At 41.4% G+C, this 14,445-nt stretch overlaps 1 protein-coding gene across 1 annotated transcript in view; it reads right to left on the bottom strand.

The window, feature by feature from the left end:
• The window catches only part of LOC117583359, a 42,421-nt gene extending 28,376 nt beyond the window's left edge, over nucleotides 1-14,045 (bottom strand). The window contains exon 1 of the mRNA XM_034271628.1: nucleotides 13,033-14,045. Within this exon, the coding sequence (XP_034127519.1) occupies nucleotides 13,033-13,063 (31 nt within the window). The 5' untranslated portion in view covers nucleotides 13,064-14,045. The remainder of the gene's footprint in view (nucleotides 1-13,032) is intronic.
• Between the last annotated feature and the right edge of the window lie 400 nt (nucleotides 14,046-14,445).

Below are 14,445 nucleotides of genomic sequence, written 5' to 3' on the forward strand. Positions count from 1 at the left end.
TTCCTACTTTAGGAGTAAATTTGTGTAATGGAAGCTGGAACGTATTATAGGGTAATCCTGAAAGAAAATCAAACTAAAAGTGCTGGCTGGCATGTCTAAATCACATTTTAATTTCTAAATTCTAATTAAGATTTCGTGTTGATCTACAGGAAAACATAACATCCTCCTCTCTGCTGCTGTCCAAACTGACAGTCGCCTTTGGCGAGACTACGAATATAATAATTGACAATATTTGAATTTTCTCCCTGTGATTGCTGATTTCTTTGCATTTAGAAACTGTCACAAAACCCTGGGCCAACTTGTTGTTGTTTCTGTCTGCCACACTTTGATTTTATCGTCTAGAGTTTATTTTCATATCCTTTCTGGCTGTCATTTGTCTATGTCTGCGTCTACGACTCCTCAAGCGTTTCATATTCGATGTAGGCAGAAAGGAAGAAGGTGGAAAATTCCTTAAGACTTTTGCACGTTTTTCAATCTCAGCAGAAGCGAGACAGACCAAGAAGAGGATATGAGGAGCAGGAGGTGTCTGCCACACAGACAGACCCATGGAGTGCCCGTCGAAATGTTTGTCAATTTTATGTTTAGTTAAAAGACGGAGACACTCGGCAGGGAAAATTGGGTGATTCAGCATCAATTGGGGGAGCAAATAAAAGAGAAAATTCATAAATTGAGTAATATATTATGTCCCAGAAAAACGAAGAACTCACGAAGGTGGAGTGAGGTGCTATGTCTGGAAAGGACGTGATGACGCGGCTACCAGTTTCCTTCCGAGAGAAGAAAACAACGTAAATGTAGAAACATGTTATTTATAGGGAAAAGCATCCCAAAATGTAACTTCGGAACGAATAAATATTAAAAACCAAATTATGAAAATTGCGTTTGGCTAATATTTTGAAGATTTGATTTGGTTTGAAAAGAGATATTAAATATTTTTTAAATCAATTTTCAGCACTGGCAGCTGTTTACAAAAACCTGTTTGCTAGGTTGGAGCAAACATTCAAATACAATTCAGTGGCTTTGAAAGTAAAATAACAAACGGATGGGGATATGCCACAAACAATAGTCAGCCGAATGCACAAAATTATTAATTATTTGTTTGCCATAACAACGCGAATCTGTGGAATGTGTCTGTAACTGAAAACATAACATTTCTGTCTGTTGTTCAATTTATGACCATTAAAAGCATCAAAATCAAAAGCTAGAATCATATGTATCCTCTTTTGTACATATTTCCACTGACCCTTTTGTCGAGTGGCCAATTAGGGAGCAAAATATCTACTAATCCGATTAGCAGGAGATGGAATGGACATTCAATGAATAGGGAGGGCGAAATATACACAGATATCTCTCTATGTATCCCTTTTATGTGTACATAGCTCCCTACAGAAAGTACACTCATTTTAATTGATGTACCGGCGGTATCTATGACAACATTTTATGGAAATTTGAAAGGCACAGAGTCCAGAGCTCTAGCAGGGGTTAAACGCTGCTTTTAAGCCCAGAACTCTGGCAGAGGTTAAATGCTGCCTTTAAGTCCATAGCACTTTTACTTTTAAACTTGAAGATTATTTTAAATAGAATGTGTTCCATTAATATTTAAATATATTTCTCAAAAGTATTGTATATATCTTCGCCACCAAAACATCTATGAAAATTGCATTCTATACCATCTTAAAACCTTGACCAAACGTTTACAAACAAATTGCTGGCACACAAAAAGAAAACATTACACAAATCGAAGCAAAATCTGGGCACAATTTTTGGCAATTAATTCCCTTCCCCTGCTCAATGGGTTGTCAGGTCAAGTGGGTGGCAGGGCAGAGAAGGACAGAAATGCTGACAGCCGTGAAACAAAAATGTTGTAGTTGGCCTATTAAAAGTCAGCAAAAATAGAACGGCCCCCCAGCGTAAGAGCCAAATACCCAAAAAAAAAAAAAAACCGTTTACAAATTTATTATTTATCATTTTTCAGTTTATTTTTATTTTTTTGTTTTACGCTCAAAAAAAGTTAAAAATACATTCACGCCTCAGGCCCATTCATGTATGATCCAAAATGAGAGGGCGGCAAAACACACAGAAATATTACATTGCATCGAATAAATATCCAAATTCCAATGAAGTAATGCGGGGTACATTATTTTTAAGATATAACATTGGGATTAAATTCAGTAAAAACGCTGAAAATTTATAGCCAGTATAGTGAAGTAAAACTCCTACCTCTCTATCGAATCCGCGCTAATTGTCCAAACTCAACTTTGATAATAATTTCGTTGCCTGAGAGCGGAAGGGTAACTGATGATGGCTTCTACTGTGGGTTCATTGCCACGACATGCAAAGTAATCATTTATTTCGGGGCCTAAATTATATTAGCGAAATGAGCAAAAACAAACAGAAACACACAAAAAATCCAAAGCAGAAAGTGGGAAGCCCCAAAGCAGAAAGTGAACGGGGGGAAATCCACGCCGTGGGGCTTTGCTTTTGTTGTAAGTAAAGTATCAGCAGAGCAGCAAAAGGTTTCGACTGAGTATATAACTGTTTTGGTTCGGACGGGGGGCCCTATAAATATTAGGGTAATTATTTTTTTCTTTTCTTTGTAACCCACAAATGTCAAAGCAGTACAGGGGTGTACATTTGTGCAGGCAATGCATGCGTGTGTGTGCGTGTGTACTCGAAGCAATTTCTCAAAGCTCTTTCTCTCTCTCCCTAAAACGCCCAAAGCCCAACGCTCCACCACATATACCTGTCGTCTCCCTCTCTCGCTCTCTCACAGTCTACTGCTTCACTGCTGTATGTTTACACAGTAGACACTCGTTTTTGGAGTACATCTGATACCATTTATGGAGATATAATAATTGCAAAAATCAAGAATTTATCATTCCTTTTCGTCAATTTATGACCAATAAAATTTGAATAATTGGCAACACATTTTTATCAACCCAACTGTGTGTGCCAAATGGCATTTCCAATAAACAATTAACAATCCATTGACACTTCAATATATTTATGCTTTAATTATAAGCAGTCCATGCAAAGGGGTTCACTTCTTCCATTTATCTAGCATTCACTGTATTAGTAATTCCATTTGATGGCTATTTGTTGCTGTTGTGCTTGCTCTTTTCCCTGTCTGCTGCTCTATGGCGAGAGGAGAGGGAGCGGCTTACGACGGGCGGTTCTGCTTGGCAGAGTAGATAGAGAGCAAAGGGGATGTATGGGAGAGATAGAGATAGAGAGAGAGTTTGGCCGGTGGTTCGCCCAGTTGGTCGCGCTTTGATTGCTTTGTGTCATTCCGTTCTCCAAGGGGGCCAAACGGTTCAGCTGAGCCGACTTTTAGTTTGAGTTTGAGTTTAGTTGAGTGACAATTCTCCACTATACCCATTCTCTCTATCCTGCTTGGTTCCTTTGGGTGGCCATTCCTTGCGTATTACGTAGGAAATTAGTTTTAATCCACTTCCTTCTCAAACCCTCTACTTCTAACGTTCGGTCTTTTGACATCTACTTGGATACTTTGCTCTTGGTTTTTATGTAACCATTTTCTGGCCCTTAAAAATTTCATCATTAATAAATAAGAAGTCATCTTTCAGCTATGGTAGGAACATGGGATGAATAAGAGTATCCCTTTCCGGCTTTGGTGTCCAGTTGTCAATTAGTCCGTCACGTGCGCAGGCTGTACATCATTTGGAAATCTCTTTCTGAAGTAGCAACAAAATCTACCCATAATTACGTGCCCCGTCTTTCTCTTTTCCAACCCAATTAAACGTTGAGTAACTTCCCTGCAGGTCGTTAAACCCGAGAGCTACTTGAGGAGATTGCGGAGATTAAGATTTACCATTTTCCATAAGAACAATATTCTCCATATCCAGCTACGAGTAAGGTTCTCGTTGTGGGGGATAGTTATGAATTTTATGTGCATACCTGAAATGACAAGGAAAAAACAAAATTTATTAATCAAATTTTTGTACAAATGAAATACAGATTAAATACATTAATTATGGAATGAAAAATCCTATCGACTTTCGATGATCAACTGATCTGCCTGCACACAATCTGATATTTCCCACATTAAATGGGAAATAATTGTGCCCATCAAAGCACATAAACAAGAGCATGAAGAAACTATAGTTTATTCATGAACAAGAGCGAGCGCTTCTGCCGCCTGACATGAGGCTTGACGAGTGGTCAAAGAGAAGAGGCAAAGAGGTTAAGAGCAGAGCAGGTAGACAGAAGAGCACAACAACAACAACAAGAACCACAACAAGTTCTTCGAAGCAACAAAGAGATAGACGAAGACAGACACTAACGATTCTTTCGTAACGAATGAAATATCCTCAAAAGTGAAGCAAATTACCTTTTTAGATGCGCTTCAGTGGCAAAGGCAAACGGTGGGGAGACACAGAGAGTGTTTGGAGAACGAACCTGCGAAGAAGGTGGTCCAGTAAATGTGTATAACCTCATCTCGCTGGTTTATCTGTCAATCTTGCTCTCCCTCTCGGTCGCTCTCTTTCCACGCACTCCCCGCCACCCACCCTCGACGCTTTCTTTGCCTATGCAAACACAATGAGCGGCCAAATGACAGACACACATACACACACACGTACCACGCTACATGCAAACATAGAAACATGCATCAGAAAAGGAGAAAGAAGAAGATCCAACAACAACAGCAGCAGCAGCAGCAAACAATGGGAAATATGTTTCAGGTTGTGTGTGTGACGTCAGCTAATGGATGAGCTTTGCTCTCCGCTGGTCTCTGCTCTTCTTTTTTGTCTGCTTTCCCCCCTGTCCCATCACGACTCATTCGCATGCAAGAGAGATGATGGCCATCGGCAAAATTCGGTTTGAAATTCCAACGCAAAGCGCAATATGCAGAGCGAGATGAATATATGTATGTAGGTTGTATGTGTGCACATGCATGCAAGCACAGCCATCTACACAATCAAATGCCAATGTTTTCATACCCTTTCTGAGATGAGGGTATATGTAATTTGGTTATCAAGTGGCTAACCTACAGAACGGAGAGATAATAAATAGGGAACACTATAATTAACTTCCAACTCCTTTATCTATGCACTTTAGTAATAATCGGCTGTCAAAGGGTAAATCATGAGTAGCATCCTTCTTTCTTCTTTGTTTGTTTGTTATTCAGCTGCAGTTGGCAATGCTTTGATGGCTGTAAATTGGCCGAATCTTTTGAGTGTGGAGAGATGGAGAATTATTTCTCCTCCCCATGCGAGTGTACAAATACACATTTCACAATTAAAACTTTTTCATGGTTGCATTCAATCTCAGGCTCTTCTTCTCTCGGACATCATCCCCATCAATCTGCTCAATTTTGGGCTAGTGGAAGACAGGCAACAGTGCAACGAGGGAACCATCAATCTGCTGATGGACAGCATTGGTCACATTCTTACAACAGGTAATAGAGTTTTGCTTCTACCAAATGCCTGAAAATTGCCCTGCTCAAAGGAGCACCTAACACACAGCACGGTGCTTGGTGCGCTGTGCACGCAGGACGGGGGGCAGGGAAGTGCAGGGTGTAAGTGGTTCGGGCCAATTTTTGTAGCCTGCAATTTTTGTTGTTGCGGTGGACAGACAAAGACAAGAGAAGACCATGCGATGCGATGCGATGCGATGATGCTACCTGTATATCCCCAACTGTATGTGTGTGTGAATAAGACAAAGCCTGTTATCCTTTTACGTGTGTTTGTCTCAGAATAGTGTGTGGCTTTCGTATTCTCTATCTTTCTCTCTCTATCTCTCTTTGAGTTCTGTGTGTGTGCACTTGGCTTTTGTTTGGTTCATTGTTCTTGATTGAACTGCTTGGAAGATTAGGAAGAGAGAGGAGTGCGAGTCGGGTGTCTCTTCTGGCTGTGCGGCTGCTGCTGTTGCTGCTGCTGATGCTGTCTGATATGCCCAGCAGGTATTGTTTAGATTACATAAAACTCCCAAGAACAGCAACAGCGACGGCAGATGGTTTCGGCTACTCCTCTTCATTCCCCTCTCTTAGTTCTGATTGTGTTTGGTGTGTGTGTTTCCGTTGTTTTTGTAATCATTATCGACCATTACATGTTTTGCTGCAGCTGCCTGTCTGTCTACTATTATTATTATCTTTGCTATTTTTGCACTTTCGTTAATTTGCTAATTAAAGATTCGTCCCGCTTAGCGGTAATTTATTGATGTGTGGCTACCTGATCTAAAAAAGCACATTCACAGATGGGGAAGACAGTGAGACAGAAAGTGACACCCACTCAAGAGTGTTTTGTGTCTGTGTGTGTTTTGAGTGACCTCAAAATAGATTGCTCGTTAAACGGTTTCATGGATGAGTGGAGAGCAATCATCACTACACTCTCCACTCTTCTCCTCTGATCATTCTACTGCCGCCCTTGACAACGTGTCCGATTTCCACAAAATGAAAACTGACTGTAATTGGATTATGAAACAAACTGTTGCACCCAGACAGCCAGCAATGGGAATATCAAATGAGCAAAAGAAATGGGGAAACGGCACACTCCATTCAGGCATATCCCCCACTAGAGCCACAGAGAGAAGGAAACGCACACAGTTACCCCAGGGCTATGCAAATGCCTTTGGGACTGACTGTCAGTGTGTGTGCGTTGTGTTGTGTGTGCGTGGAGGAACAGGCCCTCTTCCAGGTCCACCAACAGTTAGTTGCTCACTTTCAAAGTCTGGCAGAGGGCCGGGCCCTCTCTCTCTGCCTCTTGAAATATGCAAAGTTTTCTCCAACATTGCACACACAAAAGTTAACCCTGGCTCTCTGCCACTGCCACTGCCACTCTTCCATTTCCACTTTTACTAGGGTCTGACCAGCATTAAGGTCATCCATCCAGTACTTTGAGAATTGGGTCAGCTGTTGGAGCTGTTACTGCTGCCCCGTTCAGTCCATTCGTGCCTCCTTCAGTTTGTTGCATTTGCCGCTGCACTAAACCCTTTTTGTGTGTGGCACGCGATCACAATTAACCAACATTTAGACGCTCTATGAAGTGCTCCCCATATACGATCCATACCAGCCATCTACAATCCACTCAACCACTTGGTGGAGGCTGAAATAAACTCCGCACTTTGAAACGATCCGTACTCTTACCACGGACACTTGTGTAAATGTTTACCCTTTGAATTCATAATGAAGCATCCACCGAAAAAGAATTAACCGCAACGAGAGGGTGAGGCGTTGCCTCGAGGGGATACGAAATTATCCAGCGTAGCGTGAGAGGCAAAGAAAACAAACGCAAATTCGGTTTTTATCATAATACATACATATATTTGGGGCAATGCTGAAAACACCAGCGGCAAGCAGGTGCCACAAATAAACACATATCGATATAAATAATACGGATAAAGTGAATGGCATGTTACAGGCTCAGGTCGGCTGAATAAACTTAAATTTATTAAATGTATCTAAAAGAAGCTGTGCTCCCCAAGAGCGAGAGCCCATTATTTGGCACTGCTGTGTGCGCCTCCCTCTCTTCGCTTACTCTCTCTCTCTCTATTTAACTCTCTCTCCCTCTCTTTCCTGTTAATGCGAATGCGAATGTCAAGTGCCGTTGTTCGGAATGGCAGAGTGCACACATGACTGAATGAATAATACCCCTAGGCGACTAGGGCGACTGACAGGGGGGAATGACATGCAAAATGCATCCGCTGAAGTGTAATAAGATGATGCTTTTCCTCTCTCTCTCTCTATCTCTATTAGCGCTCCTTTTCCCTCGCGCCAACACATCGAAAGCTTGACAGGCGGCACAATTTTGTTAATAATGCAGCATGTGCGATAGAGACAGGACATAGGAAGTGCATTTTCCATTGTATGTCATTTACGGCTGTGTGTGTGTGTGTGTCTCTGCTCAAGTTTCGCAAAAGGACACAGGAAACACGTCGAGTCCTGGCAAATAGCAACGGTTGTATTACGCGACTGCTAAACCATCTCTAGAGTGGGAGAGAGGCAGAGAGAAAGAGCTAGAAAGAGAGGGGGTTCTCAAACGACGGGGACTCGTAATCGCTCAGGGCGACAGGATTTAACTTGAGCTTGCATTTTGCCGCCATATGTTACGGATGATGATGGTTGCCATTAAGTCAGTCATGGAGGGAATTTACATTAAACGAGTATTATTAGGATTACAATAAATACATCTTGTTTCCATGTGAACAAAGTCAACTCACTAAAGATAAATTTTACAATTTCATGTTTATGTTTTTATGGAATGTTTCGGAATATTATGCTGATAATGAAATTATTTATAGAGTTTTCCTTTTCCTTGGTCTGTTCGGAACTTCTTTGGAAACTATTCATTTACGATATCTAGAAATCCTTTTTCGAAATCTCTTCCTCGCATGGACCGTATATATTTTATTTAATCATTCCTTGCTCATAAATATTTTAATACATATTGCAATAAACCATATTTCAAATTATTTTCACTTTGATTTATACACCTTTGCTCTGTTATGAAAAACTCCCCTTTCGCATTAATCTCAATTAAAATACACAATTCCCCCCATTCTTGCCATTTGGTGTCCCGCTCTAATGTACAGAACTTTTTGCGGTTGCTATTCCAATGTTGCCAGACTTCAAAGCCAAACACTCGAAAGCAAATGTCGAAAATTAATTATGGCTCCCCCCATAAACAGACACGCTTAAACACAAAAGGAAGAGCCAAAAAGGGAGGAAGCAACACAAAAACGACACAACATTTAGCATCCAACATATGCAGACAGGACGACGACATCGGCAACGGATAGCGTAGAGAAGTAGGAAGAGAAGCATCGGCATCGGCAGTGGTGTAGAAGAGGTGAAGAGTCGTCAAGTTGGGAGTTTGCGCGGCAGCCGCAAAAAACCTGTACACAAATTATCTATAATAAAAATGCAAAACTTTACACGCACACACACACACAGGCTCGCACATGCATATGAATACATTGAAAAAAAGGGTTGCAGGAGCGGACATGTCGAATCAGAAACTCTCCTGAGAGCAAAAACAACAGAAAGAACAAGAGCGGGACAACAGCATCCATCCCGGCCGCAGAGGCGCAACGAAAAACCCAACGGTACAAAATTACTGATGAAACGCACGCATGAGGTTAGGTTTTCTGAAGGTGATGCAAAGTCCAAGCTTTTATGGCAGATTAGTCCTACCCTTCCATGCCAATATACCCTGTGCTCGTTTCATCTAGTGCTGGCAAGACGATTGTTCTCTGTGGCTCCAGATCAAACCAGAATATAACCCTTAATGAAAACAACTGGAAACTGTTACCAAATCGATTAAAAGAGAGTGAGAGAAGAACACAAACATGCATAGCACGCCAGAGAGAGATGGAGAGTGTGAGAGAGAGCGCGGCAAGCCAACCGCCATATTAGACATTCGGGCGGCAAAAATAATTTATGCCACTAGAAAATACACAACATTCCACATGTCGTCAGGTTCCGGGATACATCACAGGCAGGGAAATATTCAGCAGTGTTGGTAAATGCAGCATCAAAATAGCATTGCCTACTATTCTGCGTACACAAAGGGGAGAACCGACTGACCACCGCAGAGCACTGTCCCTGCATATTGTTATTACCATTAATTTCTCTGTGTGCTCACCCAAAAACAATTTCCTGAGAGAGCGTAAGCGTCCGCGTCAGGGACACATCGTGGAATCGAGGAGTCGTCTCGTCTCCTCGCGATTGTCGTCGTCTTTTGGCCACATTTCGACTCGCCCTCAATTTTTTAATAGATAGATACACATCGCAAGCATCGTTTTGGGGCACACACCAACCAGATTAACCCCCCAAAAAGGAGAAGTGTAAACTTTCAACCTAACCACAAAGATTCGAGTAATTCCCTGCCTCTCACTCACTCTTCTTGGCCGTCTTCTTCTTCTGTCACAAATGAGAAAACTTTCACAGTCTCAAAATCAAAGCAATTTCATTAGGTGGGAATGAGACAGACAGAACGACACTTGCAGAAACAGAAACGAAAAAGTGAGAGAGGGAGAGGAAGAGTGCGGTGTGTGTTGCTTTGGCAACTTTTGACAACTTTTTTCATCTCTCTTTTGTGAGCCAAGATTAATGATGTGCCAAAGCAGAAGTCGGCAGCCACTTGAGGATGATGACTTGCTCGAATGCTCGACTTTTCCCAAAAAGGGGGTGGGGCTGGCGTCTGCATTAGGCCTGGTCATGGGCCTGTGGGGTTCTTATGGCTTTCCTATGCTAATCAAATTCCACTGACATTGTTCTTGGCCTCGGCTGTTACTTTGTGGGCGAATTAGCGTCTGGCTGCTGCTTATACATAAATCATTACACAAAAGAACGAAAGAAAAAAGAATTTATGTATGTATGTTTATGTATATGTATAAAACCCAACGGCAATTAGGCGCAACGAAGCAACAATGCATTGATAAGAAAACGTGGGCGCGAGAGAGCCGAGAAAGGGAGAGAGAGAGAGAGAGCGCGCGCGAGAGAGCATTGGCAAAGCAAGGTGTATAAGTACACAAAGGTGAGTCATTCCCGCATGTATTACTTTCCATCTCTCTCGTGCTGACTCTCTCTGTTTAGTTTTGTGTTGAACGGGCAACTATCGTTTTGGAGCGCCCTCTGACAATGTCGCACCCTTGTGTGAATACACCTTGGGCCCAAGTAGCCTTGGTTTCTTATACCGCTCCCTCTGTCTCTGTCTTCGACTGACTGATAAGCAAATCAAATATGTACCGTGTGTATATTACAGAGTATAAATTCTAATAAAACTCTGTCAACGTACACTTTTAATACATATAGAGGTGTGCGTATAGATGGATATGTATGTGTGTATGTATTTTTGTGGGAATTTAACATGTACATATGTAATTTGTACGAGTCATCAAATGACTGAGAGAGAGGGGATGGGGGAGAGAGAGTCAGAGTCATGGTTACTAATCGCTTCATAATCGAAAATCAAACAGGAAGCTTTTATACTAATGATCCATATGAAAGGGTTAACAAAATATCGAAATTAATGGATGGTAATGTATTCAACTTTTGCACAAGTTCCCATAGATGAATCCGCAAAGATTTATACACCAGAATGTGTAAAGTAAATAGTAAATCGAAAGTTCTAGTTAAATTTTCACTTTTGAAATTCATTAAATCCGTAAATATTCTTACTCAAAGTACCCATAGGAAATAAAAACAATTTGAATTACGCTTAATGGCCTGTAAAATCGATTTAACCTTAAAAAGTGCCTAATGAGGGCTTGGCACGTGAAAATCGAAACAATAACAACACAAATCGAATCCAATTGATGGCAACGCCCACACAATGCATAAAAATATATTATGTAGGTGGCTTGACTTGCTCATTCCCCATATAAGCCCTAACTTAGAGTCCGCAAAATCCACAATAATAAATCATTTTTTGTGTAAACATAGCCATTATTAGCGGACACTACAGATATCTGATATCTTGCAATCGGGAGCTGAATACACTTTGTAGAAAATTGCCATGCATCGAAATTTGATTCAGTATGAAAAGGAAACTCAATCCAAAGAGTCGTTGGGGTCCACTTTTGTAGATCATTGACCATCAACCGGTTATTATCGGCACTTTCAATTAAATATGTATGCACGGAACTCCGTTTATTTATTCTATTCCCTGTTGTTTGGATTAATTTCATCGTTGTTGTGATTATTGAATGTCGGAAAATTTACGGGAATAATTGTTAATGCTTTTGTTGCAGTTGCAATAGAATATAATGTGAATATGATATGGGATATGGGCGGTGCAGTCAGCCACGCTTATTCATTCAATTTGCTACTGGCACGTTTTGCATTACACACGACAACCCTGACCTACAAAGCGGCAAATAATAATAATAAAAAAAAAACGCCAAGCAAACGCGACTGACTCCCTGGCCTGCCGGAATGACTGACTGCTGCCCCTTGCTTACAGTGCCTGTGTTGTATGGTGTTTGGTATGTACCTTCGTTCTGCATTTTGTTGTTCTAAGTACTTGTGTTAAGAGACTAACATCTAGGGGTATATGTGTTTTGATCGACGCATCCATGAATCAAGAAAAAATGCTCACATTTTCGCACTTTTCACAATTTCCTTTATAGGGTATGCCTGCAGTCGGTTTCATCTGGTTGTTGGCTTTGCGCGCGGGAACGCTTTGCATCGGAAATTGTTTGTGTTCTTGCTGGCGCTTTAGCCCATAGTTTACATTGAATGTTATAAATAAATTAAAGACTACAGACACGCAAAAGCAGGTGTAAGTATTTTAGGGGGCGGGGCCGGGTGGCCAGACAGTTGTACGGAAAGCCGCATTCAATGCTAATTGTAGTTTATGCTCGTAACTAGACAACATTCCTGCCGCAGTTTTTTTTTAAATTTATTATTAGTGGGTTAACAATATTTACAACCTTAGCGAAACTGAAAACTGGCAAAAGCAAAATGTTGAGGAGTTTTTTATTGTTTTTTTTTATGGTTATTGGCCATTACGTCCACTGCTTGCTTTCTTTCTCACACAAACACAGATACATAGACACTGCACATTTACATGTGCTAAAGAGAAACAGTGACAGTAGTGGCCCAGCCAGACATACTTTCTCTTTTCCTCGCTCGAGTTTTTACCTCTAAAAATAGAATTGTCAGCAAGCGAGCGAGCGAGTGAGTGAGGAAGAGAGACACAAGCAGAGAAGGGGGCGCGGTGTCGTCGTCCTATTCATATTTCAGGATTCTTTTTGTGTTGAAAAAGTGTAATTATATAGTTATTTTGTTACTGCTTGCCGATTCTTCTAATTCTTCTGATTCTGGCTGATGTTTACAAAACCCAACAGTTCAAGTGTTTCAGAGCAGCTGCGCATCACACAGCGCAAGAGAGAGAGCTGTTATTTTTAGCCGCCAGACTCCAAGAGAAAGAGAGGAGAACGAGAGCAGGCGCGGAAAGTGCACATCGTGTGCAGCAGCAGCATCTCTCGCTCTCTCCCACACTCAGCATCAGCATTTCCGTTGATTGTTCTCTCTCTTTCGTCTTTGCTAAGCATTATTTTTTTGTATACACTCACCTGGTCGATCCAATGACTGTCTGCGACTCATTGGCAAAAGATTTATGCTCCCTGTGCTGCTGTTGTTGTTTTTTTGTAGGGGGGTGGTGGCGGGGGCACAGACAAATGTCGGCTTGTGTAAAAATTATACAAAATTTGGTTGCTTCATTTGTGCGGTGCGGCAGTTGTTGGCGCCCGCTACTGCTTCTTCTTCTCTTCTTTGTATTTTACAGATCCGTTCCTCTTGTTGCTGCTTGGACTAAGCTACTGCTTGCATATTTCCTCTTTCTGTGTGCCACTGCTTATTCAATTCTATACACTCAACACACACACACTCAAACGAGAGAGACATTTTGCACTGCACTGCACGCGACTGTTGGCTTTCTTTTCCTTCCCTTTGGACAACTTGTTGTTGTTATTAAATAATATATGCTTTTTTTGATGTGTTGTGGTGTTTTGTTTGTTGCTGCTTCCACGCTGGCTATTGTTGTATGTATATTTTCGGTTTGACAACAATTCGCAGCCACATTAACCCACACACACACTGGCCCACGCGCCAACACACACCAAAACACACACACACTCGCGCGTCACGTCAATGAACGCAGCAGCAGCACGTCGTCGTCACAAGATTTTGCCTTTTCCAAACATTTTGATTAAACGAATCACACTGAAACACGCGTTGTTTATTCGATTTTCGTTTATTCACATTTCCGCACAGCCTCTGTGCATTTTCCGCGATTTTTGGCTATTTTATTTGTTACGCACGGCCCATACAACGAAACGAGCGCCGCCGCCGTCGACGAGAGAAGAAGCATGAAGTTGTAAACTGCTTAAAATTTGTGGTGTATTTTTTAGGTTGCACGCAGGATGTAACCTCGATGTTAGCACAATGTAACACACAATTGTTTGATTTTATTTTAAACAATGGCGTGGCGTGAACTCCGCGCATGGGATTTTTCCATGTTCTCGCACAAATTGTAATTTTATTTTTTTCACGACGATGTTGGCGTTGCCAGAGCCACGCTACAGCCAGGGCTGGATACTTGCAATTATCGGTTATCTAGAGCACAAACTACGTCAACGTTGCCAGAGCCACGCTACAGTGTGACTTATCGATCAAATATACCTACGACCCTCAAAAATATACCAAAATATACCCTTGCGTTTTCAAAATATACTCTAAATATACCGTGGATCTTAAATTATATTCCTCGATTTTGATGTTCTAATTGATATTACTAGCCAGTTAGGAGTCTGCGCACTAAAACTCTCATTTTATCCGATTTATCAATCAATTCTCCATGAGAGTGGCTGGCTTTTATGACTTGCTTCTCTTTGAATGTTTCCAAGTTAAGTTTAAAACTAAAAAGATCAAGCAACAAAAATAACAAAACTTTACGTGAGTTGGAACGGAATGCAACGTCATTTCAC

The sequence above is a fragment of the Drosophila guanche genome, unplaced genomic scaffold (genome assembly GCF_900245975.1).
Source record: "Drosophila guanche unplaced genomic scaffold, DGUA_6, whole genome shotgun sequence".
Taxonomy (NCBI): domain Eukaryota; kingdom Metazoa; phylum Arthropoda; class Insecta; order Diptera; family Drosophilidae; genus Drosophila; species Drosophila guanche.